General features: G+C 38.4%; 1 protein-coding gene across 5 annotated transcripts in view; it reads right to left on the reverse strand.

Annotated features, from left to right (window-relative positions):
• The window catches only part of CCDC7 (coiled-coil domain containing 7), a 243752-nt gene that overhangs the window by 16362 nt on the left and 200500 nt on the right, over positions 1-26890 (reverse strand). For 3 of the 5 annotated variants that reach the window (XM_070726680.1, XM_070726682.1, XM_070726679.1), the window contains 14 exons: positions 25285-25404; positions 24561-24686; positions 23497-23616; positions 21776-21901; positions 20102-20209; positions 19143-19268; positions 14805-14906; positions 14534-14632; positions 11491-11592; positions 7422-7532; positions 6408-6506; positions 4552-4644; positions 3453-3575; positions 324-401 (listed from right to left, as the gene is read on the reverse strand). In XM_070726680.1, the coding sequence (XP_070582781.1) occupies positions 324-401; positions 3453-3575; positions 4552-4644; positions 6408-6506; positions 7422-7532; positions 11491-11592; positions 14534-14632; positions 14805-14906; positions 19143-19268; positions 20102-20209; positions 21776-21901; positions 23497-23616; positions 24561-24686; positions 25285-25404 (1533 nt within the window). The remainder of the gene's footprint in view (positions 1-323; positions 402-3452; positions 3576-4551; positions 4645-6407; positions 6507-7421; positions 7533-11490; positions 11593-14533; positions 14633-14804; positions 14907-19142; positions 19269-20101; positions 20210-21775; positions 21902-23496; positions 23617-24560; positions 24687-25284; positions 25405-26890) is intronic. The other 2 variants (XM_070726683.1, XM_070726681.1) reach the window with 2 other exon arrangements.

The raw sequence follows: 26890 nt of genomic DNA on the forward strand, positions 1-26890 counted from the left end.
GCCCATTATTTTGATTACTTTTTTTAAGGTCAAGGAGCTTGATAGTATTTTTAAAAATCAAAAACCAAAAAACCTGGAACCTCTGATTAAGAGGAAAAGCCATAGGATTCCAGGAAATGCTATTTGAAAAACACAAATCTGTCTGAAGTGCTAGAAATGACTTTACGTACCATAAAATAAATCCATATTCTCTTTTATTAATCATCTATTAACCAAAGTTATATTTAAAATTAATATATCCATAATATCTAGAATATAATATCCATTATTTATAAGAAAATAAATTTCAGAATTATTTTCACTAAGTCAACTGTATGGATTACCTTGTCTTGAAGGTTGGAAAGAATAAGTAGTGCCCCCTGGTTGAGGCAAAAACACTGACAAGTCTCTGAAATTTTCAGCTACAAATTAAAACACAACAAACAATGTGAAGGGAAAAGTGTAATTCTAATGAAAAATAAGGCTAACAAGATCAGGTTTTTTAAAAATAAGAAAATGTAAAGAATACATTCTCATATTCTGATTAAAATTTCAGATTCCAACTAGAATAGTAATCAAAATAATGGGCAAAATGTTTGAAAATATACAATAACAAAGTTGAAAAGGGAATGTTTTGTGTAGTACTGGTTTCCAATTAATTAGGGTTTGTTTTTTTTACAACTTGAATTTTAAAATAAAATAAAACATACAGAGGATTTTAAGCTTCTTGTGCTGTTTTAAATTTGATTGTTCTCCTTTGCCTCTGGGCAACATACATCTAGATGGAATTTTTCTTGGCATCTTCTATTATTTTGGATTCTGTTTTACTCGACCTCCCATTACTTTAGCAAACTATCTTCATAACTTACATCGTATTCATAGTGGTCTCTCTTTCATATTGAGCAGAATACCGTTGTTCAATTTTCTTTATTTGGTTAGTTATGCTAGTCCTATTTCCAGAGTCTCTCCAAAATAAAATTGCAGGACTGCCACCATCAGACAATGGCCCTGATCAGTGGTGAGTTCCTACTGGTGCAGTCCAGTGCACTGGTCTGGTGCGCTGCCCTGGTAGCAGCCCACCGACTGCACAATTCTGGGGTGACAACTTTGGTCTGTCTGTGCCAATGTGTGCACACTGCCATTTTAAAAATAATTTTCCGTGATTTTTGGCTCTTTGAGCATGCACATAAGGAAAATTGTCTCTTTGCACATGCGCAGAAGCAAAATCATGCTGGGGACGAGGGCATGTAAGCGTAGTGAGCACACATGTACACAAAACATCATGGTATGCACACAGCGCACTGGTAGAAAAAGGAAAGCAACCTGCTCTTGGCCTACATAATCATTTTTATTACTTTTCTTTTATTGCACACATCCTGACTTTCTATAAAGATTTCAACCACTGTAAAAATCTCTTCCATTTGCCCCCACAACAACCACACTGTAAGGGTAAGAAAATGTGACTTGCCAAATATGAGTTTCTTTGAGAATCTTAAGCTTGCATCTCCCTGCTTCTAGTTTAACATCTTAACCACTACACCACATTAGGTAATATTGGACTAACTTGTCTGATCACTGCTCTCTATTATCTCACAACTATATTACAGATATACATTTTATATACTGTGTGTGAAACCTGAACACAAAACTACAATAGTAAGAAATACAGCAACCAGTAAGGAAGCTAAGTACAATCTTGTGCCACTCAACTTTTTAAAAACGCATTGGCTATGTATGAGCAGCTGGACTGTTTTTGTTTGTTTCTTTGATATCATTCAGTCACTTCTGATTCTTCAATTAAGCAGACTTAATTTCACCAAGAATGTTTATTATTATCTGCTTCTTTTACATTCTTGTAAACTATGTATATGTCATCATTGATAGTATCTAACGATCTAGTTTTCTGTTCAACTCTTTTTGGGTTATCATCAATTTTTTAAGCTTCAAAACATTTTCCTATTATTGTTACCATAAGGTTATGTTATTAACCCTTATTATTAGTAACCATCTGTTCTTAATGTTAAAAGATTTAATCTTGCAATCCAAAATATTCTCAGAAACTTTCTCCTAAATCAAAATCAAATAATTTATTTTTCATTCAGTCTTTCTAAATAAAAAAAAAGTGTAGGTGTAATTTAAAAAGTGCACATTCTCTCTCAAAACTTTTCTTCAAAAAAGAAGAAAATAGAAAACAGATTTTATAAATAGCAAATATCTGCAGATGTTGCAATCAGATATACTACTAAAAATAGAAAAAGTTAAAGTTTCAATTTTGGAAACCAAGAAATATGAATGAAGGCAAATATACTTGTCCCAGGATGGTACTGCAGGATCCAATCTGGGTTGGTCACCAGACCAGAGGTTTTGGATTCATGCTGCAGCTCATCTTCAGGGAATTACTCTCTAACCTCGAAGTATTCTGAGGAAAAGCTCTAGCATGATTCCAAAAGCTTGGCAGACAAAACCTCTGGTCCCATGACTGCCCCAGATTGGATCCTGCAACTAAGAAATAAATTAAAGGACAGTGGTACTTCGTGATACAAACCCCTCGTCATATGAACTTTTCGAGATACGAACCCGGGGTTCGGAATTTTTTTGCCTGTTCTTACAAACTTTTTTCGCTTTACGAACCCACCGCCACCGCTGGGATGCCCCACCTCCGGACTTCCGTTGCAAGCGAAGCGACCATTTTTGAGATCCTGGGATTCCCCTGAGGCTCCTCTCCATGGGAAATCCCACCTCCTGACTTCCGCGTTTTTGCAATGTTGTAGGGAAATTCCAGGAAGGGAATCCTAGGATCACAAAAACGGGCGCTCTGCTGGGTACCGCCGCCCGGCTGTCCCCATTTCGGCCGGGGAGGAAGGACGTCTCCGTGATGTCAAACTCCACCCCTGGAATTCCCTATTGGGATTCCCCACCTCCATTTGCACCTCCCAACCGGCTGACAGCTTCTGGGAAGGTGACAGCCGGGCGGCGGCGCTTCTTGGCATTCTCCCGAACCCGAACTTTTGCCGAATTTTTTGGGTTCAGCATTCAGGAGAACGCCGAGAAGCCCCCAGCTGTTCCTGGGGTTTCCCTACAGCATCGCAAAAACGCAGAAGTCAGGAGGTGGGATTTCCCATGGAGGGGAGCCTCAGGGGAATCCCACCAGTGCAAAAACGGGCGCTTTGGCTTGAAAAAGGGGTAAATTTTGGGCTTGCACGCATTAATCGGTTTTCCATTGATTCCTATGGGAAACATTGTTTCATCTTATGAACTTTTCACCTTATGAACCTCCTCCTGGAACCAATTAAGTTCGTAAGGCAAGGTATCACTGTATACTCAAAATATGAAAGAAATAGTTGGCCATTCAAAATATCTAACTACTTTTCTAGATATATTCAAAATAGAAAAAAAAAGCTCACTTGGTTTCCTGGGCATATAATAATGAATCTGAATGCATATTTTTATACATCATTAACCAAATAACCTACCAAGATTAGCTTGCTGTTGTAAAAGCTTTCGCTGTGCAAGTTGCCATGCATGTCGCAGATTTGCTTTATGGCCTGGAAGCAGACCCCTGTTATATTCTAGTAATTCGTGCAATGCAACATCGGCTGAAAACAACAAGGTGAACTAAAGTTTAAAAAACAATCAAACAAAATTCCTGCATTTTTTTTCAATAATTCTATCTATTGTAATGCTCTGACCTGATTCTATCCTTTTGATAACATTATATTTTATTTATCATATAATTTAATACATTATTTTTCTTTCAATATCATATTTTATATGATATTTCTGCTTTCATAGTGAACTTCTGCCTATAATGCACGCATTTGTCTTAGAAACAATACACCAAAGCAGGAATAATTCTAAAATTATTTATGTTTTTTCAGGCAAAACCTAACTATGTTTCTTAGCATTTTGATCTATCTTATTGTAATAATAATGATGATGATGATGATGATGTTGTTATTATAATATTATTAATGCATTATACATATTCACTCATATTTTAGATGTAACTGAAGAAATTTAGATATAAGCCCTTAGGCAAACTATCGTTTAATGTTTGCCAAAGTATTTTAAATCTGTCTTGATTGCTGAAATAATGTTGCTGAAATAATATACTATCAGGATAAAATATATTTTAAAAGCTGACTTTGATTTTTACATGTCCTTGTTTTTTCATCTTTTTATTCTTTCTCTTTGATTTCTGTCCTACATCTATGGCTTATAATAAGAAAAAAATTTGTTAGGGGGCAAAAAGAAGAATATTTGGTTGTACATTTGCAGTTTTCCTTCTGCTTTGCTACTGCAATATTTTATATCCTCAAGAACTTACTTTAAGAATGAAATCTAGATAGACAGCCTTCATCCAAAGAACTGTTAACAATTAAGATGCTATCCTTTTACAAGTAGAATAGAACTCTAACTTTGGGTTTTTTATAAGGTTTAAATCTTTCCTTTCCTTTAACATATATATCCAACTCTCAAAATTCTCTTTGCTCTTTTATTCAACTTCTAAATCGGGACCCTTTCTTTATGTCCATCCCTAATTTTCCTCAAAATATTTATCTATATACTTACCAGAAAACCTGCTGATATCAAATGGAAAAAAACTAGAAATTTTATGCAAAGACTGGGGGATAATCTTGCTTTTGCTTGACGTTTCTTCCCTTCCTGGAAGGAAAAGCATTATATTAGATTATTACAGGGACACCAAAATATTCTTCATAAATTTCTTCATAAATTTAAAGAATAATTTGTATATACATATATATTTATAAATTAATGTTTATATATGACCAGCAATCAGCAATCTAACAAATTACAAATGACTTACATATTAATTCAATTAGGTATAAATAAAAGGTACCGTATATACTTGAGTATAAGCCAAGTTTTTCAGACCAAAAAATGGGCTGAAAAACCCGACCTCGGCTTATACTCGGGTCACTGACGAGTCACCACAAGAGGGCGCCCCGCGGGAGTCCGGCAGGCATTGGTGGCTCGTGAGGGAGGGAGCTATGGCAGGAGCTGCCTCTTCCCAGCTTCGGCAGCTTCGGGGGAGCCTTTGGGAGGGTATCGCTGTCTGTGTAAATACATAGTGCCTAGTAGTGCCATCTCTGACAGCCGGACACAGGGACTGGGCTACAGAGGTCACGCTTTTCCACCCTCCGCGGCTCCAACTTTTAATTAGGAAAGAAAGGTGGCGTGGAGGAACAATTCACGCGCTGAGGAGGTGCCTTTAAGGCAAATTCAAGATTTCAGAAAAGCTCCGACGGTGCGCGAGAGGGGGAGAAAAGGCGATGGGAAGCCGGTGAGGTGGGGGGGGCAGCGAGAAGCCAGAAGCAGGAATCCACCGCTGCTTCAAAAACGGAGCCGCCTGAAGAACTGGAGCCAGGGCGAGACGTTGACAGAAATGCCGGTGGGGGGGAGAGAGAGAAAGGGCTGTCTTCAGGAGGGGGGGATACTTGAGGAGGGGGACACTTGAGACCGTCCTTGCAGAGAAGCCACTAGAAAGAAGGAAGAGGAGTTGGTCCCAAATCCTCGTATGCACAGCAGCGGGGGAGCTCTACCCGGCTGGGCTACTGCTCCTCCCCCTGGAGCTCCCAACGTGGCAGGAGAGCAAGTGAGCACGCAAGAGAGACAAGCCGCAGTGTCCTTGTAGCAGGCAGGAGAGAGAGAGAGAAACGAGCCTTCTCTGGGGGGCATTCGGAGCTCCGGTGGGAGGAGCAGTAGGCTGGCCGGCAGAGCTGCCCCGCTTTAGCGTGCATGTGAATTCGGGACCAACTCCTCTTCTTTCGGGTAGCCAGAGAAAGCTCATTTCTCTTGCGCGCACGCTCTCCTGCCCGCAACAAGGACACTACAGCTTGCTTCTATCGCTTGATCACTTGCTTTCCTGCCGGCTATAAGGACAGGGAGGTACAGCGTCAGGACTTTCTCCCAGTGGTGTCCGTGTTGCGGGCAGGAGAGAAAACAAGCCTTCTCCGGCCACTAGTCTTAAAACTGTCAAGTTTAAAGATCCCTAGGTTAGGGTTAGAAATGCAAGAGTCTTCAAACCTGGAAAGATTAAGGCTTGTGGACTTCAACTCCCACTCCTGAGGTAGCATGGCTGGTGCAGGAATTCTGTGAGTTGTAGTCCACTAGTCTTAAAACTGTCAAGTTTAAAGACCCCTGGGTTATGTTTAGAAATATGTTTTAGCTTGGTTGCTGATTGAGCTACTTTTTTTCCTTTTAATTTATTGTTATTACCAGATTGCTTTTGTTTACCCTCTTTTAAATTTTTATAAGTTACCACTAGCCACTGCATTTTCTAACCTCAGCTTATACTCGGGTCAATAAGTTTTCCCAGTTTTTGTGGCAAAAACTGGTGCCTCAGCTTATACTCGGGTCGGCTTATATTTGAGTATATACGGTATATCTAGAAAGTCATTACTTACTTAGAATTTTGGTCCGCTGTTCTAGGGGAGAACTGGTGGGTCTTTCTTCTGATTTTGTACTATCTAGGCTTCTCTCTTCACGTCCGATATTTCTAATCACTAAAACAAATGACGAAGAGAAAACATCTATATATAAAAATCTCTACTGAGTATAAAGGATGGACTTGAAAGCAGACGGAAGTTCTGTTACTAAAGCAACAATGAGACAAACAAAATTTAAGTTCAAACTAAGAAGATGGTTTTTAGAAAACAACTCAAATTCTTTCCCTACCTATATCTGAAGAAGATGAATATAATGAGAAGGATATGGATGGCTGTAAAAATGGAATGTTGGTCCAGGAAAGTGTGTAATTAGTGCCCAGCTCACATCTTTTATTGATTACAGTGTACTAATTTTGAGGAATTTGTACCTAAAAAGTGTGTTATTGATTATGGCCACAGAAACATAACAGCAAAGAGGATCAGATTGGGCTTTTACTGAAAAATGTAAGCTAGAGGTGTCTAATTAATACTCTGAGCATCAGAACCTAATTATATGGAGGAGAGAAAAAATGACCAAGAATAGCACTTGCTGTGGAAACATCAAAATGGAATATTTCAAAATGGAATATTTCAAAAATATGACTTACTAAAAATGAATGTATAAAAATTGCAAAATGGACATTACATCTTAATTCTTTCCTAGTTACATATGACTGAAGCATCTAATATAATGCACAACTGATCTTTAAATTAGCCTTTAGTAACTGTGAGTTCTGTGTATTCTCTAAGCTTGGTTATTTGCTTGCACACATTTCATTATTCAACTAGATATTATTATGCCCTAGCTGAAATAAAAATGTTCATAGTTCAACTTCGAGTTACATATATTATACATACATACATATATTATTTTATATTTGAATCTTCAAAAGCTATATTAATTATAATTTAATCTATTCTGGTTTTAAGTGTAAGTGTCCATCTTCTAGTCATATTTGCACTTTCTAGACATTATCTATGTTTTGCACTTACTAGGAGCTTTGGTTATTTGTAGAGATGAAACTTTTGCCATCAGTTGGTGGTGAAGTGGTGGAGTTACAGTAGTCTTCTGACCTATTAGTGCTTGACATGCTTGCTTTGATTCTGTTATTCATATATGACAAGAAAAGAATAAAAATATCAGTATGTTTTCAAACAAAATAATTCAACAAGCTTGGTAACAATTATTTGCCAATTCACTTTGCTCTGAGTAATAATAATGCTTATCTATCTATGCAGATAGATGCACAACAGTGACCTATAACGGCTAGAAGACATTATATTGGTGTTTTTCCAATTGACTTGTGTGGTTTCACATGTCTGGTAGGCAGCATATATGCATGTCTTAAGATATCAGTTTATCTATTTCATTGAATAGAAATCTTGCAATGATATTCTGTGTCATTCTAATTTCATTATGAGTTTTCATTAATTCTGCTACTCTTTTCCTATCTCTTTCTATAAAATATAGGACAATGCAGGAAAAGATCCTTAGCCCAAATATCTGAAATCTAGTAGCAGCCTTTTCCAGCTACATTTATTAAAAGGCACATGCTGCAATTCACTAAAAGTCTGCTACTAAACCTAGTAGAAGACAAAAAATATTTTTGTGGAAAGACAATTAAGATAACTATCAGTGAATTTATAGTCCTTGAAATACAATTGTAATGGAGCTTGCCCATTATGTGACAAAATGAAAATCAATGGTGAAAAAAGTAAGATTCTACATTTAGGCAAGAAAAAAATGCACAGGTACAATATATGTGGTACATTGCTCAACAGTAGTAACTGTGAGAGAGATCTTGGAGTCCTAGTGGACAACCAGCAGTGTGCAGCAGCTGCGAAAAAAGCCAACACAGTTCTAGGCTGCATTAACAGAGGGATAGAATCAAGATCACATGAAGTGATAATACCACTTTATAAGGCCTTGGTAAGGCCACACTTGGAATATTGCATTCAGTTTTGGTTGCCACGATGCAAAAAGGATGTTGAGACTAGAAAAAGTACAGAGAAGAGCGACAAAGATGATTAGGGGACTAGAGGCTAAAACATATGAAGAACGGTTGCAGGAACTGGGCATGGTTAGATATGATAGCAGTGTTCCAGTATCTTAGGGGTTGCCACAAAGAAGGGGGAGTCAACCTATTCTCCAAAGCATCTGAAACATGTCTTTGGCATCACTTTTTTCTGGTCTTTATCTTCAATCAGGACCTCCTCCAGGATGTCCCCAAACAATTTTTCCCATTTAAAAGGTGAAGACGCCAGGCGCCACTTCGATTTTACATCTGCCTGCCAGCTGCGAAGCCCAATCAGCCTGCGGGATGATACTGAAGATGCCATGGCTCTGGAGGCGAATTTCGCTGCATTCACCGTGGCATCCGCTGAAAATTCTATGGCCGCCAGAAGCTTGTTTAAGTCTTAGCGAAGGCGTCCATCCTCTGGATTCACCCTGGATTGTATTTCTTGAATCCATAAGATGGTGACTCTATTGAAAAAGGAGGCCGCAGAGGCGGCGCGTAAGGCCCAGGCTGCCATTTGGTGTGTTTTACGCACTACGTTCTCCGCCTTCTTATCCTCTGCCCTTAGGCCCTACGGTGATTTGGAAGGGACCAGGGCATTAGAAACTAGGCTTGCCACCGGCTTGTCTATGGTCGGGAAGCCTAGTAGATTCTCCATCTCTTGGTCAAATGTATAGAATTTATGGTCTAAATTTGATGGACCCTGAGCGGCCACCGGGTTTTCCCATGGACATTTTATGTTTTCCAGGAATAGCTGGGATGATGGAATGTGTTCCATCTCCTTCCTGGGCATTACGAACAGTCCTCCGACTGGGGGAGTCCTTGCAGAGGCATCTGCTTGCTTCCCCTCCCCGGCCTGATCAATAGTCAGTGCAGTGAACAGTGACGTTTTTAAAAGTCCTGTAAATACCGGTTGTTCCGGCGGCTGCTCATCCCCTGACAAATCGTCATCCGCATCGCTGGTATTGTCCCTAGTAGACATATCCTCCTCCATTGACCCTGTTAAAGAATGAGTGGCTGGCGCCGTCCAAGGGTCTCTGAATCTCGTGGGGTTGGGTACCGCTGGTGTGTATTGTACCCCTGTTGCCAAACCCTGAGAATATGCGTTGGCAATTAGGACTTGCAGTGCCGGGGGCATATTCTGCCATGTGTATTGAGAAGTCCGCAGGCCAGCCGCCATTGGGGTAAAGGTTGCTGACTGCGTCTGCCCATACTGAGGAAATAGGGTGGCTTGCGAAGGTGGAGGAAGACTAGGCCACACGGAGGCTTGTCTTATAGGGATGTAGTTCTCGCGTATTGGAGAAGGCACTGGTTGTATGGGACATTCAGGGGATCAGTCCCTTTCTGTTGCCGGGTCTACTACCCCTGTGCTAATCATGGGGGAGGCTGGTGGCGGTAAGATTGGACAATGATTGAGCTGCTGTAGGTCCTAGTTGCTTCTGGGTTGCCTCTAATTGTTTCTCAAGAGCTTTTATCCTTTTTTCAGCTTCCCTGAGAGAGGAGCTTTGGGAAGATTTGGACTTTGGGGTCTTCTCCTTTGGGGTAGTGGGTCTAGTGGCTGAAATAGACTCCTCCCCAGTATGAACTGATGGGTCTGCCATTATTTTTCTTCCCCTTTGAGGAAAACACTCACGCTTATAGGCGATAGCAAGGCTCCGTCAGACAGTCATTCTTTCTCCTGCTCGATGCACCAAGAAAGAAGGCAAAGGGTCTGTAAGCTCTTTCTGTGCCTGCGTGTCTCCAAGGTAGATTTGGAGGTTGCGGCTATGACGTGGAATTCGGGGAATTATTTTGCCCCGCATCATGCTACTGCAGCCCGAATCGGGGGTTTTTTTAATGGCCGACTTGCCATTGCCATGGAGACCACACGGGTCATCAAGAGCAAGTCGGTTTTTCCCGCTGTTTTGAGGACTTTTAAAATGGCCGCCTTAGTTCCTAAAGGATACAGGCAGCATTGCACAGTGATGTCGGCTCCTTACCGCCCTTTGGAGTTTTAAAATGCCTGGCTCCGTTGCCCAAGCAACCATCAGCCCACGCTCTGTACTAATTCACCACTCCCGTCTGGAAAATTGATGGCTTCCTGGCGGGGTGCCTGAGGTTGGCTCCACGTCCTGCCCAGATATCTTTGTGCCTTCATCCCGGTATGTTCGTCGAGGGGGGCGGACCCCCTCGACGTTAACTGCCTCCTGTTGTCTGGGTGCGACCGCGGAGGTCGGTAACCCGGTTGCTCTCTCTCTGGCCCTTATAACTGACCCTGTGTGGGGGGCCTGACAGGGGAGGAGCGACAGCCGGGAGGGTTAAACCCTATGCTGCATGGAGCATAGGCATGACAAGGGCTTCGTTCCTGAAATAAAAACAGAGGAAAAGGCAAACTTACAAATACCAAATTAAACACTAAATAGTTTAGGAGTGAGAAACTCAGAATCCCTTTACTGCGACTGAGTTTTTAAGACTTGAGGGCTAGGGGACGGTGCCCACCTTATATTTAAGTTAAACTCAGTCCCTTCCAATCAGACTGGAGAATTACCCACATTGGACTCTCCTTGAATGAAGAGCGTTGGTTCCAGTACACTATCTTGGGGAACACCGCTTTAAAATTGAATTTAGTTATGTAGTTAGAATTTTGGTCAGAGTCCTGACCATCATAGTCAAGGCAATAATCTAATTTATATTTTCTTTTTTCATGTTTTCAACTTTGGTTGCCAATCTCCAATAACAAGCAGCACCTCTATTATAACAAATTTGTCATTAAACTCATCAATTTTCTCTTCTGTATCACTGGTTGAAGAATAAACTTGTCTGATTGTCATATTAAAAGGTTGTGCTCAAGTCTAATCAGCATTATTTGGTCACTGATTGCATTCTAATCAAATATTATTATTGCTATTCTCTTCCTAACTATAAGAACAACAACATTTCTTCTTTGTTTTTATGATTTTTTAACAACTGGGATCATTAAAAAAGCTTTAAGTATTTTTTCATTAATAAAAAAAATCTAGCAAAATCAAAAAAATGATAACCAGAAATAGTAACATTGAATTTACCAGATACGTTTTGCATATCTTGCAGATTTTCAATACTTGATCGCAGATACGAAAACAAATGTTTTCTTTGTTGGAGAAATTCTTTTAGTGCTTGTTTTTGGCCTAAGAATAAAAAAACAATTATCACTTAAATTCATATGATTTCTGCTGATAGTAACACCATGTAAGAATATAAGAAGAGCCATATAATTACCACTGTTACAGGAAGCTTTTTATTCTTAGTTTTTTTTAAAAAAAAAACTTGTTCACTCAACTAATTCTGCTTGCCATCTTCTATTGCACAGTATGAAACTCCTTTAGCAAAATTAAGTGCTTTAAGTTGTAAAAGGTTATTTTCCTTTCCCCCTTTTAAATTAATCTTCAAGATTTTTTAAGAGTTTCTTTTAAAATATGGTCTTACTAGCAAGTGATTGTGACTTTCAAAAAAGCTTCACAGATAAATACATATTTGTTTGTATTTATTTACATCTCGGGTAACGAATTCATTCTTCAAACTTGTTTTTCCATTTTTGTTTTTCCATAAACCAATTCTAATGAAGAGAAGGTGATCAAGATCTTCCCACATGGAAGTTTCCAATAATTTCCATCATACCTTAAAATTTTCCATTTTAAAAAAATAATTAATACAGTGATCCCCCGCTCGTTGCAAGGGTTCCGTTCCAGGACCCCCCGCAACGAGTGGGTTTTCGCGAAGTAGCGCTGCGGAAGTAAAAACACCATCTGCGCATGTGCAGATGGTGTTTTTACTTCCGCAGCGCTAGCGAGGAGCCGAAGATTGGGGGCGGCGCGGCTGTTTTAAAACGTCGCCGCCGGCATGGGGGGCTTCCTAGCAGCCCCCCAAACCCAGGTTGGGGGTCCGGGGGGTGCTGGCAAGCCCCCCATGCCGGTGGCGACGTTTTAAAACAGCCGCGCCGCCCCCAATCTTCGGCTCCTCGCTAGCGGGCAGGCAGGCCGTTCGCTGGCGCTCCCTCTCGCCGCTTTGGAGCTGAGTCCTGAAGCGAATTCGCTTCAGGACTCAGCTCCAAAGCGGCGAGAGGGAGCGCGGACAAACTGTTCGCTGGCGCTCCCTCTCGCCGCTTTGGAGCTGAATCCTGAAGCGAATTCGCTTCAGGACTCAGCTCCAAAGCGGCGAGAGGGAGCGCGGACAAACCGTTCGCTGGCGCTCCCTCTCGCCGCTTTGGAGCTGAGTCCTGAAGCGAATTCGCTTCAGGACTCAGCTCCAAAGCGGCGAGAGCTAGCGCCAGCGAACGGTTTGTCCGCGCTCGCTCTCGCCGTTTTCGAGCTGAGTCCTGAAGCGAATTCGCTTCAGGACTCAGCTGGAAAGCGGCGAGAATGAACGGCGTGGGCGGGCGAAGGGCGGGCGGCAGCGAGGAGTTTGCGTGGGCGGTGGGGAAACTCCTTGCTGATGCCCGCTGCTAGCCCTCCCGCCAGCAAGAGGGGGAAGACCCAGGGAAGCCGCCCAGCAGCTGATCTGCCGGGCGCCATCTACGCATGCGTGCCCATAGAAAAAAGGGCACGCATGCGCAGATGGTGTTTTGACTTCCGGGTTGAAAAATCGCAAATTACCCTGTTCGCAATGGTTGGGGACGCAATAACCGGGGTATTACTGTAATTCTTATATATTATGGGAGCACTTCTTATGAAAAATAATATATTCCTGAAAAATAATAAACATCTATAAAAGAAAAGCCTTCATATTTCACTAAGTTAAAGAGTGACATATTTTCAGAGCTTACATTCTACAAAGACCACCTAATAATACACTAAATTATCTTTTCAGGATTAGCAGAATGAAAAAGCTAAAATTATTTTCTATGGGCCATTATTTCATCATGTTACCAATACAAAATTAACGTGCTTTGTTTGTTTGTTTGTTTGTTTGTTTGTTTGTTTGTTTGTTTAGATAGATAGATAGATAGATAGATAGATAGATAGATAGATAGATAGATAGATAGATAGATAGATAGATAGATAGATAGATAGATAGATAGATAGATAGATAGAGTTTTAAACCACCCAACTCCTGATGGGCTCTGGGTGGCATACATAAATAAAACAATATATTACAATTAAAATCCCAATACAAAACATTCATCTCATGCTGCTGGAGCAGAATACTGTAGCTCAATGGCCCCAGGCCTGCTGGCAAAGCCATGTTTTTAAGAGCTTCCGGAAGACTAGGAGGGTGGGGGCGGTGCAGATCTCAGGGGATAGTTGGTTTCATAGAGTCGGAGCTGCCACAGAGAAGGCCCTCCATTGCGGTTCTGACAATTGACACTGTTTGGTCGATAGAACCTGGAGAAGGCTCTAATCAGCTGGTTGACTAGGCGAACCTATGTAAAGGTCCCCCTAGCCACAGCTGAAAGATGTTGTTCTAATTTCAGCTGTGGGTCTAGGAAGACACCCAAGTTGTAGATCCTTTCTTAGGCGGTTAACCCCCATCCTCCGAGTATCTATGAGTGGGGGGGGCAGGGTTTCTAAAAAGGGTTCCAAATTATGGACATGGCCCAAAAGTAATTCAAGTTCGTATTTGGAGAAGCAGAAATTTGATTGCTAGGTTTGACTTCATGGCTACTGGATTCATTTTTATGCATTAATTCAAATACTGGTACCCCTTTATTTACAACAGTCAATTTAACGACTGTTGAAAGTTACAATGGCACTGACCCAGATTGTGGGGGCAATATGCTGGCTCTGATAAAAAGTGCTATTGCTAACTTGTTGTAAGCCGCCCTGAGTCTAAGGAGAAGGGCGGCATAAAAATCAAATGAAATAAATAAATAAATAAATTTATGACAGTTGCAGTGCCCTGGGGTTATGAGATCACCTTTTGCGGCCTTCTGACAAGCAATGTCAATGGGGAAAGCAGATTCACTTAACAATCTTGTTATTAATGTAATACCTGCATGGATTCAGTTAACAACTGTGGCCAGAAAGATCATAAAATGGAAAAAGAGTCACTTAACAATTGAATTGCTTAGCATCAGAAATTTTGTGCCAGTTATGGTTGCAAATCAAGGACTATCTGTAACTTAATACTTACTCTCAAGCATATTTTCTACTGAATACTCTTTAGGATAAAGTAAATGACGTCTATAAAATGAACTCTTTCTTTGTTCTTTTACATCGTGCAGTTTCCTTCCTAGATTACAATAAATGACAATAAAAGAAACAATGTATTTCAGATACTTATTTAGAATAGCAATTTCCTTAAATAAATAAATAATTTTTTTCATTAAAGATTTTGTGACCATATAGATTATCTGCTAAAGAACTTTTAAAGAACATGCTTCGGGATTTCATTCTGTACTTACTGATAACATCCAGCTGATTGTATGGAAGAATCCCCATTTCCTCCAGTTCATAACATTTTGATTCTACTGTTGAAAATGTTAGCAGCTCATGTATTTCTCTCTCTAAAAATTTAGAAATGCAGATAATCATTTAAAACATATTTAAAAGCAAAATTCAGTTTCTTCCATGTTGAAAGGGAAGAGCAAAGCAAACTTTGTATCTACATTTCTCAGCATAGCAAAAGAAAGACCCATCAGCCTACCAAGAGTTAATATTTCCTTTTTTTATATAAATATTTTTAATTGAGATTTAAAACTTTTTAAAAAATATAGACATACAAAAAGACAAAACACAAAAGAAAAAAAAACATAAGAAAAACCAGACAGGTACATACACATAACAATAAATATACTTACAAAAACAATACTATATCAAACACCTTCCTTACATTCTTTTGTTTCTTAGTTTTGGTAAATATTATTCATTTATCTGAATATATACACAATTTTTTTCTAATTTCTGGTCTATAATTCCCAATAAAAATGCCTCAGGCTTTTTATTAATTGTCACCTTAATCATATCTGTTAACCACCTTTGCATTTGATCCCAATTTTTTTAAATATGTGGGCAAGTCCATCATATGTGAAAATAGGTTCCCAATTTTCCTTTGCATCTCCAGCAGAAAGGTTTTAATTTAGGATACATTTGTGCTACTCTTGCTGGTGCTAAGTGCCACCTGTAATACATTTTATATAAGTTTTCTTTGTACGCTGCAGATTTAGTAAATTTATAGTTTTTGTGCCAGATTGTATTCCAGTTATCTAAATTTACATTACATCCAAAGTTTTTATTCCAATTGTGGATACTTCCTTTTACTATACAATCCTCCATGTTATAATTCAAAAGATAGTTATATAATTTAAATATAATTTTTTTATCCTGCCCTAAAATTATTTTATCCAAATCTGTTTTCCTCTTTTGTATTCCTCTTTCTTTTATCTTCATCAAATCTTGATTTTATTTGCATATAGGGCCACCAGTCCACTTTTATTCCTTCATTTCCTAATTGTACATTCGTTTTTAATTTTCCTCTTTCATTTAGTAATTCATAATATGTGACCATTTTAGTGAGATCTATTGTGTTCGGATGTATCATGGCTTTCATACTGGAGAATCATCCAGGAATTTGGGGATAGTGACACTTTTTAATTCTATTCCAAGTTTCGAGAAGTGAGCTTCTAATTATGTTTTAAAAAATATTTATGAATTTTATCTTTTTTGTCCCAGAGAAAGGCATGCCAGCCTACCAACAGATCATGTCCTTTTGGTAAAAGTAATCTTTTATTATTTAATTTGATCCAATCTCTTAACCAATTTATTATGAATGCATTATAATATAATTCAAAATCAGGAAGGCCAAAGCCCCCGTTTCCTATTATCTTGGAGATATTGTAATCTAATTTGAGGTTTTTTCCCTGCCCGTATAAATGTTGTTATCATCCTATTTAGTTTTTGAAAAAAGGTTTTTTTTTAGTATAACTGGGATTGTTTGAAATAAGTATAATATTTGTGGTAAAATTGACATTTTTATCATTGCAATTCTTCCAATCAAAGAAACGGGTAATTTAGTCCAGTTTGTTAATTTTCCCTCTATTTTTTTCAATAGTTCTGTATAATTATCATCCTTAATTGATATGGGCTTTGCTGATAAATTTATACCTAAACATTTTACCTTTTTTTCTATTTGCATTCCTAATTTATCCATCAAATTTTGCTTCTTCTTTTTCGTTAATTTTTTCGTTAGAATTTTTGTCTTTCGTTTCTTTATTTTAAAAGCTACTTTCCCAAATTGAAATGGGGCCATAGTTCAGTGGTACTCAAGACCTTGGGCCGTTTATGATGAATGGAGAGCTGGAGAGGGGGACCAACAGTGGAGCGACAGGTCATGGCACCAGATGGCCCGGTAGAAGGCCTAGGGTACAGCGTTGTGGAGCATTTTCACTCATTGTGACAAACTGTAGAATATAGGGGCCCTGGGGGCACAATGCAGGGAGCCAAGGGGCTCACCTGGCAGGGGAACACACACCCCTCCATTGTGATGGGGGTAAGTAGCAGTGACCTGCAAGTTTTGCTGCTGGATTGCCTAGCGAGAGACCCTGCCCCAATGCATAACAGGACCTGCAGAGGTACCTGCATGTGTGGGCACAGATTGGGGGGAGCATGGGGGTCTACATGGATATTTGCCCCCCCCTGCTGTGATGGTAGGGGGCAGAAAATGGGGCAGAGAGAAACTGCGTGATCTCCTTTGGGCACCTTTTGGAAGGTGATGGGCCGCTCCTCTCCATGATTACAAGGCCGTGCCGGCCCGGGTTATGGAGGTGGGATGCCCTCGGGGCTCACCTACCGCATGCCCAGAAATGACAACCTGGGTGGGCGAGCATTCCCACACGCCTTGGGTTTGGCAGAGAGCAAGAGAAAGTCAAGTTCAAGGCCAAGGTCGAGGGGAATGAAGGCAATGGAGTTTTCATCCATAGTTACCCAGGAATGTTTGGAATTGATGTTCCACCGCCTTTTGGTTACCTCTGCAGATCCAGTTCTTGAATTAATAAACTGACCCATAAATCCCAGTTCTGTGGTCCGTGTGCTTATTCCGCGTCTGCTGCAATCACTAAAAACATCTTTTTGCATATATGATTGCAGGTAAGAAAGTGCTATATTAATAGGAATAGAGCAGAGTATAATTTTGCCTTCCAGTCCAAGAGGCACCAGAGTGTGGAATGATCATTGAGAACAGTGAGCATGTTGTTATTCTACATAAATAAAAAATGGGGGGGGGGACTTTCAAAAAGGCTGCAGAAGAGACCACAGACTGTATTGAATGAGAATAAATTAGAAAAGGTTTTGCCATGAAATCATTTCCAAGCCAAACTCATTTTAGCAACCATTAAAACAAAACTGTAAGGCTTTATTTTCTGCCTTAAACACACATTTATAAATGATTTATTTTATAGAAAGTAAAGGTCTAGTACAGGCCACATGTAGTGAAAATGGAGTTGCATGTGCAGCTCTGTGTCTCTAACTTGTTCATGCACAGGAAGCAAAATCTCGCTTGGACATGCACGCACTCACCAGTCACCCAAAACTGTGTGCAGTGCCCACTGCTTGGTAGGGAGCTATTTTTGCCCACCCCAGGCTTCAGGAAAGGCTCTGAGCCCATCCACAGGCTCAGGAAGCTTTCCTAAAGCCTGGGGAGGGCAAAAAATGGCCCAATAGGCCTACCAGAAGTCCAGAGGATTCAATGAGGCCTGCGTACATGGGGTGAGAAGGAATGGGAGTCGGAATCCGACACGCCCATCCTGGCTGCCCACTAAACAGCCTCCCAGTTGTGCTCCAAGCTGTAGGAAGGGTGGGCGTGGCTTCCCTTTCTCATGTCACGTTCCCGGCGCTGGTGTTGCTCTAAGGAAAGCCGCCGCCGCCGTCGGGAAGGAGAAAGTTGGTGTAACTGCTTAAAGGGAAGAAGACGAACCACTGAGGAAAGGAGCACCCCCCCCGAAACTGCCGGTATTGCAGCTGCCCCCACCCTTACTACAGCTTGGAGTGCTTAGACCTCAGATCTTTATCCCATAGGAAATAAAGGAAATAGGGGCTGGAAACCAATTAAACCTATTTCCATTATTTCCTATGGGATAAATTAATTCGGTACTCGACCAAATAGATTCTCGACCACACTTCTGGAACGAACTGTGGTCGTGAATCGAGGTACCACTGTAATTCATAAGTCTGAAAAATGATACATAAAATACCAAATACAGTAATGGTGTTTATTTAGAGCAAGATATTCTTGCAGTAAAGTACTTGAAAGTAAGTACTTGAGATTCAATTGAGAACCAAGCCCAAGGATATGCGTGCTGGAAATACACAGAAAAAACATTATCTACAGAGGCTCTGCCCACACAGAAGGCAATATCACAAGACCAATGTACAGAGATCAAAGAAAAATGATTTGATTAAAAATGAATAATAATTGAACATTTGGATATTAAATCCATATATGCATTTAAGGTAAACACCCTTCCACATCACAACCAGTCTAAAAGATATTGTGTTACTAATAGATATAAACATGCTAAATTCATAATGAAAACAACCAGTAATGATTTCTCTATATTTCTGTTTGACAAACACATTTTCATTCCAGAGATTTATAATGCTCTTACCACCCCTCCACCCAAGCAGCATCAATTAACAACAGTTATCCCTTAAAAAGACCTGCAGAAAATGTATTATATTATGTCTATGTTCTTTCTAGATCAGTTAGCATTAATAGATTATCCTACCATTTTATTTTAAACACTTACCAGCAGATCTTTTCGTCAAACCTTTTTCTAAATCAGAGTTAAGTGCTTGTTCCACATCTTGAATAATTCCGCTCAGATTGTCAAACAGTATTATTTTCTTCTCAGCTAATTTTTGAACTATCTGTTCTGCATAAAGGTAGCATACATGTTAGTATTAAACCTTTTAGAAATAGACTGGAAGGAAATATCTATGTTTAGGATGTAATATACAGTATTAAAAACAATTGAAATAAAACACATTAAACTAGCAATATTGTAAGTAATGTTTACAAAAACACCAAAAATTCAAGAGCACCAACATATCACTCAAATGCTGATTACACAATCAGAAATTTGAGAAAAGTGTAAGATTTTATAATATCTGAAACAAACATCTGTAGTAGCATAAGAGATCCTAAGTAGATCAGAAGAATATCAAGAGTTGATCTATGGGCTGGTATTCTCTTTATAGTAAAATGGCTCTCTTTGAGAGGTTAAAAAGCAAGTGAAAGGTTTGCTGGATCCTTTTGTCATATAATGATACAAGAAATGGTAATATAGAAATGGAGAAAGATTTGAAATGTCAGTTCTAATTGCAGCTATATGATGTAAAGTAAGAGACAGAAACCTGTCATCAGAGAAAGAACGGGGTAAATTTTTTATCAATTCCTATTTCTCCTTGCAGATGTTTGCAGAAAATTGCACTAGAATAATTGGAGGTCCTTTATGAGAAAGATTAATTCATTTCATCAAGCCTAGAGTTAAAAAATAAATTCAGATATAATTCCTGCTTTCCTAGGCTACAAAAGGAATTAACTATTGTTGGATGCTTCCCCACACTAAACTAAAAATTATTTTTGTTATAATCATTACTATTTGTCAACCAAAAATGTACTGAAGATTTTTCATCTTAAACAAAATATTGCTGAGAAAACAGAAAAGTGCCTAACATATTCACAAACTAAAAATCAATTACTTACCATTATCTGGTTGAGTAGCTGCAGCAGCCTGCAAAAGTTTCAAATCTTTCGCATTTAATTCTATATTGTCTAAATATAACTTTCTTTTCTCAGATAATGCTTGTATTTCTATAAAAGGAAATATTTTAAAATTATTAACCTAAAAGATTAAAATTATCATGCTCTCATCTTACCAGGACGTTTATTTACTGGCTGATATAAAGAAGTAGTCCCACATAAAGGCAAGATTTTATCTTTCTTAATTCTTATAGATAAGCCACCCCGACTCTTCGGAGAGGGGTGGCAAACAAGTCTAATAAATTATTATTATTACTAAATTATTATTATTTCTGTCAATCCCTTTCCCATCAGACCTAAAACTATTGCATCTATGAGGAAGCCTATAATCAATGTGAAAAAAGCACAAAGAAAAACAAACCAATAATATAATAATGTGCTTTCTTTTAAAAGTAAGGTACATGCCTTCTTTAAATAAACATGCAACATTCTTTTCCTAGTTTGGAATAAAAATCAGCTACATAGCAGATTCAACTGAAAAGCAAGTTGGTCAGATATCTTGAGCAATATGTTTTAAATGAGGCTCCTGACTAGATTTTTATTTCATTCTGGAGCAAATGAAATTTACTAAGGAAAAGTCAACAGCTGCAAACTTGTTCTTCCAAAGGCAACCTCGGCAGAAGCAGAAGCATTAATCTTGCAGTGCCTGTAGAAGCTGTAGAATTGGAAGATGTCACCAGCACCATGGCTGGGGGAGAGTTTGAAACTAGTCCAACATCTTAACCAATACACTACTCGATGTATAACCAAATTATTGTAGAAAATTAATATTCATAATTCTCAGTGGGGAAAAAGGCTAGTGTTTCATTGTCTATATTTCAAGTCTGATTAAAATGGAGAAGGCAGGAATGAAAAGGGAAAAAATACTGAAATCCTTCCTTCCTTCCTACCTACCTACCTACCTACCCTCCCTCCCCTTCTCTCTCTTTTGCTGCAGTCATGGCTTTTTAGAATTTTACTTTTTTTACATTTTTTTACTTGTTTCTTTTAAATCACCTTTAAAGTTATTAAAGATGGAGAAAACTAATTGTTCTTAAATTTCTTTTGGAAAAAAATGGTTGAAATTCAATTTTCCAATTACTAGTATTTGATAAAGAGTTATATAATTTACACATTATTTATTTATTGGCTTTTTATTTCACTTTTGAAAAAAAATGGCTGTATTAGGTGTACTGTATAAGATGCACTGACATTTCTACCCTCTTTTAGTCTTATACTCTGAAAAATATGGTATGGAGTTGGGTTTTTTGGTTTTTTATACTTTTTAATGCACATTTTAAAAACGTTTTATCTATTTTTGATATTTTTTGTAAAATGTTTTTTTAATTTGTATTTTAATCTTCTAAATAAAATAAAAATTAAAAAAAGAAAATACTACTTTTAAGTGGAATACAAAATAAAAAATATAGATAAGAAATCAAATCGAGTGGCTAGTCAGCTAGCATTCAGAGGATCTCCATAATACTTCATCTTTCAATTGTGAGGAAATTCAGACAAAACAAAAACAAGATTTCAGTTTTAGTAGAATAGATTATATTCTTACACACAAAAGACGGACAAAAAGAATTCATTTGTGAAGCCCCATGAATCTGATAATAGCTTTAATTCTGTACTTACCGCCGGGTGTTAATAGTTCAGTTTTGCTCGATTTAACATTCTGTATATTTTGAATATTTTGTACAATTCCCTCTAAACCTATAGACAATAGCTTTCTTTGTTCATTTAATTCTTGTATCTTTTGCTCTAAAAATAAAATATATTTCAAACACAAAAGATGAAAGGAACATTACAAATAATTTTACAGGTTTAGGGGGAAAAATTGAGCATTTCAGAATACCCTGGACAATGAGGAAACAAAATTATTAGCTATGTTCTTTCTTTTTAGATACACCAGAAGAAAGGCAATTAAACATACTAGCTACAATACCTATGATTCACATAGAAATAGACTTCAGAGATGGCCACCATAAATTTTGAATAATTGTGGTTGTGATTTATAAAATAATTAACTATTTCTGACTGTTAAGCATTATAAACTCATGCTAATGTGTATCAGGTTGATAGCCACACTAGGCTAGCATTCTCCAACCTTTCCAGCTTTGCAGACTAGTGGGGAGTGGGAAGAGTATGGTTCTGCATGATCAGTGAGTGAGCACCTGCACACGCACAGCTCCATTTGTGATAACAGCAGGCACACATGCCTGCCGCTTGCACAAATGGAGCTGCATATGTATGTGTGCGCACACTGCTGTTCTCACAATTGGAGCTGCAGGCATGCACGCACGCACTCGCCCACCATTTCCGTGGCCTGGTTCCAAATGGACCGCATGGTCATGGCCCAGGGATTGGGTGTTCCTGCCCTAGCATGAGAGGGCATATTCCAAAAGAAAGCAGGGTCAGAAATCATGTTTCAGAGAGTTCAAGGATATGAAGGTCTTTATCAGCTACAAGGCTTTAAGTTTCCATTTTGGCATTTAAATTCCCTCCAAACTTAGGAAACATCAAGTAAGAGTCCACAGTTTTAATCTTGTATACTCCTGGCTAATCTGTAGGCTATGAAACAGGATATAGAGGCCACGTACAGTTCCTAGGCTGCAGTGTCTCAAGGAAGGAGATAGGGTCTTTGGAGTCGTGATCATACGAGACATTCTTCTAGTAAACTAAATCAGCTAGTGGTACCTGAACACACTTGTAAGTGGATCACAAGCTATCTAACAGACAGGAAGCAGCAGATAAAGCTAGGCAAAATCACATCAGATACCTATACAATTAGTACAGGGTCCCTCCCAGGCTCTGTACTCTCATCACTTCTTTTCTCTCTATGTACCAATGAGTGCATCTCAAATGATCCATCTGTTAAACCACACAGACACTACTTTTCCGCCCACACCAAAAAAAAATTAGAGGGAACATTGATCACGGCACTTGAAGTAATACTGGTATTTTCTTCATTTTAGGATTGATCTGTAAAACTGCTTTTTAAATACAAAGAAATGCACCCAAGTATGATAGTAAATATTTATGTGCTCTTACACACAACTTCAAGTCAATCTTAACTTCTGATGTTATATGTTGCTGCTTCCTTCCTAGGGCTCAAAAAATGATTTATTTTTTTTTGTCTAGGATCACTCAACCTAATTGGAATTAGAATTCCCATTTGCTGATAATTCCTTAAGCCTAATTCCTTAACCTCTATATCAAAATGGCTTTTAATTATTGTTGTAATATTTTTAGCCCTTTGGAATAATTAAAATACTTTTGAGATTGCTATTTTTGTTATTCATAATTATAAATAATTATTATAATTTATTCATTATTAAATCTTACAAAATACTTACCATTAATACTATCTGGTTGAGCAGCTGCAAGAGCCTGTGCTTGCTTCAAATCATTCAGATTTGATGACAACTTTTCTAATAACAATCCTTTTTGTTCACAAAATTCTTCCAAAAGCTGTTCTGGAAAAAAAAAAGAATAATCTAAGAATACAAGTTTTAATCCTTAATATATATATATTGGTTTTTGCTACAGACTTCCTCAATTTTAAAAAAGATGTCTTGTCAAATAACCTTTCTCTAGATCAGTGATTTTCAACCTTTTTTGAGCCGCGGCACATTTTTTACATTTACGAAACCCTGGGGCACATTGAGCAGGGAGGGGGCGGCGGCTAAAAATGTTTGGACAAAAAAATCCTCTCTCTCTCTCTTCCTCCCCTTCGCTCTATTTCTTTCTCCCTCCCTCTTTCTCTCCCTTCCTTCCTCTTTCTTTCTCTCTCTCTCCATCCCTCTTTCTTTCTCTTCCTTCCTTCCTCTCTTTTTTGCTCTCTTTCTCCCTCCCTCCCTCTATGTCTTTCTCTCTCTCTCTTTCCCTCCCTTTCTCTCTCTCTCTCTCTTGTTTTCTCTCTCTCTCTTGTTCTCTTTCTAGCTCTCTCGCACTCTTTCTCTCTTGCTTTCTTTCTCTCTCTCTCTTGCTTTCTCTCTCTCTTGCTTTCTTTCTCTCTTTTTTTCTCTCTCTTGCTTTTTTTCTCTCTGAGCTTCGCGGCACACCTGACCATGTCTCGCGGCACACTAGTGTGCCCCGGCACACTGGTTGAAAAACACTGCTCTAGATGAGAGATTTTTATGAGCGTTTGATGAGTTATCTCCTCCTATAATCCTGCAGCTGTTAGTACTTCACTTACATATCAGTTTATAAATTTGTCAGATTCAAATTTGATTGGAAAGCTTTAAAAATTAAATTATTATTTTTTTAAAATGATGTAGATATTATTTGTCTTTTTAACAGATTAAATTACCATTAACTATCTTGTTACAGTTTTACAAAAAGAAGACAAGACACAAAGCATGTGGAGGATATTACATAGATGTCTTATAAAAACACATGAAAGTTACTCTTTACTTACTTTTGGATTTTTTAACTTTAACTTTTTCTTTGGTAATATCCTGCATGTCTTGTAAATCTTGAATAACTGCTTCAAGACCAGCAACCAAAAGCTTTCTTTCATTTGTGAGATCCATTATTGTTTGTTCTGCAAAAAATATTTTAGTAAAAATAGAAATATACTAATATAGAATTTGAAAATGCCAGAGAATTAACAGTGCAAGGTACTGTTTTTAATTAACTATAATATATAAATCCATCCCTATGCCATATTTTTTTTTGCATTTTTTTCACTTTATAATTGAATTTATATTTATAAATTTGATTTCATTAAGAATTTTCTGCCTTAACTAGCAACTGTTTGTGCCTAAATATAATACTGAGGCTCACTCAGAATAGAATTAAGAGTTCTCCACGAAAATTGCCAAATGATCAAGTAGATAGATGGATCAATCTTCTACAGTATACTAGTTTTAGGAGATCCTGTAGTAGTGTGATCAAAATGTAATTTTGGACTTAGAGGAGGCAATTAGTGAGATAATACTGAACAATGAATAAAGATTTATCAATATAGGACTGAAACCAGGATTTTCCCTGCATTTTGGGAAGTAATTTAGATATATTGTTTTTCCATATTTCCTATGCCAACATACAGAAATCTATGGAAATAGTTTTCAGAAATCACGATACTAGTAAATTCCAGAAACTGTAAAAGTAAGGGCTATCAACTCCTATTCTATACCAACCATTTCTGCTGCTTGGATGTGTAACTGCAGCAGTCTGTGCTTCTTGAAGGTTGTTTAAATTTGTGTCCAAATTTTCCAAAAACATTTCCTTCTTCTGATGAAGTGTTTCCCCATCCCTTTCTAAAAAATAATGATTGAAATAAAAAGCAGTTTGGAATGTAAATTTTATTTTGTGATCACGTTGATCTTAAATATTATCTATCTATCTATCTATCTATCTATCTATCTATCTATCTATCTATCTATCTATCTATCTATCCCTGTCACATGGGTGCAGTGCCAAAACATACAGGGGGAGGGGAGCCAAAAACAAGATGTCGGCCGCATGCACAATGTTGGAAACTCAGCTTTTGCGCATGCTCAGAAGAAAAAATATTTTTTTTAAAAAATCCAAAATATTGAAAAAAATATGGCGCCACCCACGGATTATCACAGACCGAACTGGTTCCATGAGGTTATCATGACATCAGCAGCAGGTTGCTACCAGGTTGGCCGGACTGCTCCAAACTGGAAGGAACTCAAAACTGGTTCCAACTAAAAAAAAAAAATCACTTTTTTTCCCACAGCTGGTTTTCACTTCCATACCATTTTTTTCATAAGCACCAAATTTTCAAAGTTAGGCTTGGGTCGTGACCAAATCAGTTTGCAACCAAGTTATGGAAAAAATTATGGTTGTGATCTGTGTGTGTGTGTGTAAATACAGTATATATAATAACATATATATATTGTTGTGAGCATTCCTCCTCCACCTCTGGTAATATCAGATTCTGAGGAGGATGAGCCTGTATAGTCTGGAGGACAGAAGGAAAAGGGGGGACATGATTGAAACATTTAAATATATTAAAGGGTTAAATAAGGTCCAGGAGGGAAGTGTTTTTAATAGGAAAGTGAACACAAGAACAAGGGGACACAATCTGAAGTTAGTTGGGGGAAAGATCAAAAGCAACATGAGAAAATATTATTTTACTGAAAGAGTAGTAGATCCTTGGAACAAACTTCCAGCAGATGTGGTAGATAAATCCACAGTAACTGAATTTAAACATGCCTGGGATAAACATATATCCATCCTAAGATAAAATACAGAAAATAGTATAAGGGCAGACTAGATGGACCACGGGGTCTTTTTCTGCCGTCAGACTTCTATGTTTCTATGAGCCAGGCCCCTCTGGATATCCTGGGCCAGTGGGGTTGCCAGCTGGGGCAGAGAGTGAGAATGATGGAGAAATAAACCTGGATGAACCCGAGGAACCACCAGAGATGGTGGGATATATCAATGGGGGATTAATCCAATCCCATATTTCTTTTAGCTCTCTCATTACTATCTTTTACTTCTTCTTTTTTTGGTATGATCTCTATCTTTCTCTGCTCTCTTTTCCTCCTTTTGTTGTCTAATATTGCTTTCCTTTTTTTCTAATTTTTCTTTCTTTCCTCTTTTAGTTTTCTTTTCCTGGTTTATCTTTCCCTTGCTGGAGATTTTCCCCTTCTGCTTTGCTATCTTTTTCTCATTCTGTATTTCAATCATCCGTTTGTTTTATTTTCTTCTTTGTTGCCTATTTCTTGGTTCCTCTGTTTCTTTCACTCTTCCATCTTTTCCTCATTTGTCTGA

This window comes from Erythrolamprus reginae, chromosome Z, assembly GCF_031021105.1.
Source record: "Erythrolamprus reginae isolate rEryReg1 chromosome Z, rEryReg1.hap1, whole genome shotgun sequence".
Lineage (NCBI taxonomy): Eukaryota > Metazoa > Chordata > Lepidosauria > Squamata > Dipsadidae > Erythrolamprus > Erythrolamprus reginae.